Source organism: Calliphora vicina, chromosome 4, assembly GCF_958450345.1.
Source record: "Calliphora vicina chromosome 4, idCalVici1.1, whole genome shotgun sequence".
NCBI classification, from domain to species: Eukaryota; Metazoa; Arthropoda; class Insecta; order Diptera; family Calliphoridae; genus Calliphora; species Calliphora vicina.
Genome location: NC_088783.1, coordinates 40,235,325 through 40,239,921, shown reverse-complemented (window position 1 = coordinate 40,239,921; position 4,597 = coordinate 40,235,325). Strand labels below are relative to the sequence as shown.

General features: G+C 36.2%; 1 protein-coding gene across 1 annotated transcript; it reads left to right on the top strand.

Annotated features, from left to right (window-relative positions):
* Positions 1–1,471: 1,471 nt before the first annotated feature.
* Positions 1,472–4,339, top strand: LOC135957361 (uncharacterized). The gene is made up of 2 exons (XM_065508091.1): positions 1,472–2,222; positions 2,528–4,339. Exons 1-2 carry the CDS (start codon positions 1,605–1,607, stop codon positions 3,962–3,964), a joined length of 2,055 nt encoding a protein of 684 aa, XP_065364163.1. The 5' UTR covers positions 1,472–1,604; the 3' UTR covers positions 3,965–4,339.
* The last annotated feature ends 258 nt before the right edge of the window (positions 4,340–4,597 follow it).

Genomic DNA, 4,597 nt, shown 5'->3' with positions numbered 1-4,597 from the left:
GAGCTGCTGAAATTTGGCCATACCATCATATCGAACCTGTCCCAAAGCAAAATGATTAGTTTGAAGCGACCATTGGCCGAAGGTGAGCAGTTCTTTTGACGCGGAATCCATATGTTGCCAGAAAGATGGGGAAAATGTCATCAATATAATAACACATTACTATTGTTGAATAAATCCATTGAAAGAATCGTGGATACTTTTTATAACAATTTTTTTGTTTCTGTTTAGTTTTAAATTAAACAACTCATTTAAGTTTTATTAAAGATATATATATTATATATATATATATATTTAATATCTTGTTTTCTACTTTATAGTAACCGTTTTTTGTTAATAAAAATTAAAATAAATTTATTCATATGAATATGGAAAAATATAACTTGTATGTGTATGATATTTTTTAAACACAAAATTCTACAATTTCTCTTCAAGTCCTTTGGCCCATACATAAAAAGGAATAAAAAAAAACTTTATTATAGTTTATGTAAATTTATTTTGCACAAAAATTAAAATAAACAAAAAGCTTTAAGTCAATTAAAATAAAACACTTTATTAAATGCCCTACAGTACAGCCAGTTACACACATAAACAACAATTTTCCTCAAGTGCTGGTTCACACATCTCCAGTTTACTTGAGCAAGTTTCGAGTTTATAGAAGAGAATGGAGAGGAGATTGAAACGATTTTCGTCTTTATATTTCTCTCTATTCTATAAACTCAAGACTTCCTCAAGTAAACTTGACGTGTGTGAAACAGCACTAACTAAATTGTAAAGTACAGCCCATATTAATCGGCTTTCTGCATAAACACAGCACGAACACCAACCTAACTCTCAAGTTAATTTATAACGAAAATGCACCATTACATTTTCATTTAAATTTTAAACTAATGCTAAAATTGTATTAGTTTAAAACGTTTCTTTTCTTGATGGATCCTGGTGTAAAGCTTGTTAAAGTCGTTTTGAACTTTAATTTTCTTTTACTGATTTTTGTTTATAAGTAAATTGGTCAACAGCAAGAGGTTTATTTTGCTACTTTATTTTTTGATGTTGTTTAATATGTTTGGTTATCTATGGTCCAGCAGTATTGTGTGTTTAAGAATAAATTTAATAAAATTTGACAACAAAACCCTTAAAATGTCAAAAGATGACATGAATAAAACTTTGCAAGTTTTTTACATGCACACACATAATAGGGACAGGACATAACAAAACTAAACCTGTATGTAAAGTCCGGAAATTAAACAAAAAAATAAAAACTAATAAAACTAAAAGTGTTAGTAAAGAAGATTTTTCATTTTAATTAAGTAATTCATTTAAATTATTAACATAGAATTGAGGCATTAGTAAAATTGTAACTTTTAATCTAATTAAATTGTAAATTTAAACATATTTTTTTTAATTCTCTTTATAAATGTTTTTTTTTTCTTATCTTTGCAGTTTGAATTTCCAGAGGACATAATAAACCTACAAACAAATTTATTTATTCAAATAAAATTAAGCTGTTAAGTGTCTTCAGCATAAAATAGACAATTTAACAACACAAAAACTGTCCAAATACTTTTTTTACACTCACAAAAACCTAAAACTTTACCAAACTGGCTCACATGGCTATGCATCATAATACCATGTTTCCGGGTACGGCAACAAAATTTCAAACTAGACCAGCCTCGCCTCAATTTGCCAGTTTTTCGCCACCCTCCGATTATCCACATGTTCAGACCCAAGCCACGGTTCACTTGCATCATCAACAACAACAGCAGCTGCAGCAACAGCAGCAGCAACAACAACAGCAACTCCTTCAGCAGCAACAAATGCAACAACATCAACTGCCTCAGCAACAATATCCTCCACATGCCATGTCTATGCGTCATCCTGGCAAGAGCATGAATGCTGGTAGCAGCATTAAATCTCGTTCAGCTTCTTCATCCGCCCATCATATGGTCAATTCGAATACTATGACGGGTGGCATGTTGGCCGCCATGTCGAGTGGTGGCAGTTTGGGTCATCATCGTGGCGATTTGATATTTCCCGACGAAATGGAGAGCATAGAATTCTGTATGCCTCCACCACCGGCTCCCTCGAATGGCATGGGACATGGTGTGAGCAGTGAAATGCTGCTGGTACATGGTAAAAATGGCCTGTGTACGGGTGAGGCCTTCACAGAAAGACGAAGGAGAGGCCACAGTAGGCGCAGCAATCATAAAATGGATGTAGAACAACAGGTTAGTAAAATTTCAATAAAACTCATACCCATTTATAATAAGCCCAGTCCCAATATTTAAAATCAAGTTGCTCATTAGCAAAAATAATGTCATATCTAGAAAAATACAGTTTCGAGTAAAATTTATATAAATCTTCAATTAACTATTTTCCAAATCATCAGTTTATTTTTGAACGTTATTTTCTAATTTTTTTTTTTTTCCTTTTTTATATTAAAACTTCTCGGTTTTGGGTGGGTGTTTTATTTTCAGAACGCCTATATTTATCTTTTTTGCTAAACCCATGTTTTCCTTTCTTCTACTTACAGGTTAAGTGGTCTCGTAAAAACATTGCTGCCACCATGGAACGTTTCGAGCCCACGCAACATCATTCCTCTTCATCGACCTCATCGCTGGAGTATGGTTTCGCTGCTAGTGTTGTCACACCTTCGTCGACACCATCACACCATTCGCAACAGCAAATTTCACCTGTACCCTCACAAACGTATCCAGGTGGAACTGCGGCTGTGGCTGCAGCAGCACCATCGAGCAACTCTGCTGGTCCTACGGGCGCCGCACCCTACAACCATGTATACTCGTATGCTTACTATGAACCAGGCGCTGCAAAATGTCACATAAATATACCGCCAAAGGACGAAGCTTCAGCCATTGTACCAGCCCCTTTGATTAGTGCGGCGCCACCCGCCAAAAGTCCAACCCGCAATTCCATTAGAGCACTATTAGCTAAAAGTTTTCGTTCAAAATCGAATAGCGGCCAATCGACCTCTTCCTCGCCCAGTGGCACTGATGAGAGACACACCTACACCACACGTTATGGCACCACTGAAAATCTATATGAGGAGGTCAACGACCAGAAGATACGCAAAGTTTTGTCCGATAATCGCATAGCGACATCAAATGTCAAGGAGGAGCTGAGAAGAGTTCAGCACAATCACTTTAGAGTATTGGATGAATTGAATTTGTCTTTGGAAGCTTTGATTATGCCTGAAACTCCACCCGATATTAGTCCCAATGAGGTGGAAGATGATGAAGGTCCATCCACTAGTGCTGCAGCGGCGGCGGCAGCAGCTACAACTTCTAGGGCCTCTGTGTCTTCGGGTTCCCATAGGGGACCCCGTCGGGGAGGTTTGTTGGGAGGTGCCGCTTCCTCTTCTTCATCCACAGTGTCTTCTTCACAGCAGCGTACCTTATCTCACGCCAGCCTAGAAAATCTTTCTTCAACTCTCAACTCTATCGAACTGAAGGACCACGCCCACAGTTCTTGTATAAATCCCGAGTTCGATGAGGGTGACCTCGATAGTGGCTTCAGCGGTAGTGGCAGCAGTAGTGGTGCCAGTTACAATGAAAGTCTGCGCTATTACAAAACCGGCCCTACGCCCAGTCATCAGCATCACAACCACCACGCCCAACAGCATCAACTGCACCAGCATGCCGGTCAGCATCATCTGATACAGCCCACCACTTTACCCCACAATATGCGTAGTTGTCGATCATCAACTGCATCCGGTACATCAACTTCCAAAAGTAGTATGGTTTCATCCGAGGATCAGGGCATTGGCATGATGACCTCATTGGGTAGCTGTGGAACAGCTGTTACCTCACCAGCCAATGGCCATTTACTAGCGTCGCCCTTTAACTATGCACGCCGCTGCTCGGACACGCAGCGTGCGTCTGGTCGCTCAGCCTCTGATTCCTCAGCGACGGGTGCTAAACCGAAAAAAAACTTTTGGAAATTAAAACCGTGATGCTATAAAAAGGCTTTACGTAAACTCTGCAAGAAATGGAGTATAGTGGTGGTAAGTTATTCTTAAGTTAAGCATTTACAACCACAAGTGATGTATTTGTATTGATAAAACATAAACAAACAAACAAAAAACAAAAAAACACATAAAATATTTCAAACAAAACAAAATAAAAATTATTATTATACTATTATTACTATTAATTATAATATTATTAAAAAATTAAATGCATTTTTAGTTAAACTAAGCATACATGTATTTGTTAATTTAAATATTAAAACTAAACAAAAAACAAAACCTAAACTAAAACACAAAATCATTAAATCATAAAAACGAATGTGAATAATAAATTTATTGAATTTTTTGAGTTAAACAAAATTATTGCATTTTTTATTTTCTTTGGTGGGTTTCACTTTATTTTAATTTAAACAATTGGCTCAATTATTGTATTATTTTGTACGAATTATGTTCATCATCATCTACATATTTAAATACAAAGAGGAAAACAAGATCTAAATAAATATCTATGAAAATTCCAACTACTATTAAAATGTAAACAAAAATCAATAAAACTAATGGATGAGTCATGTTAATAATATGTCTAATAAATAGTCCACCTCATACCACACTAACTGA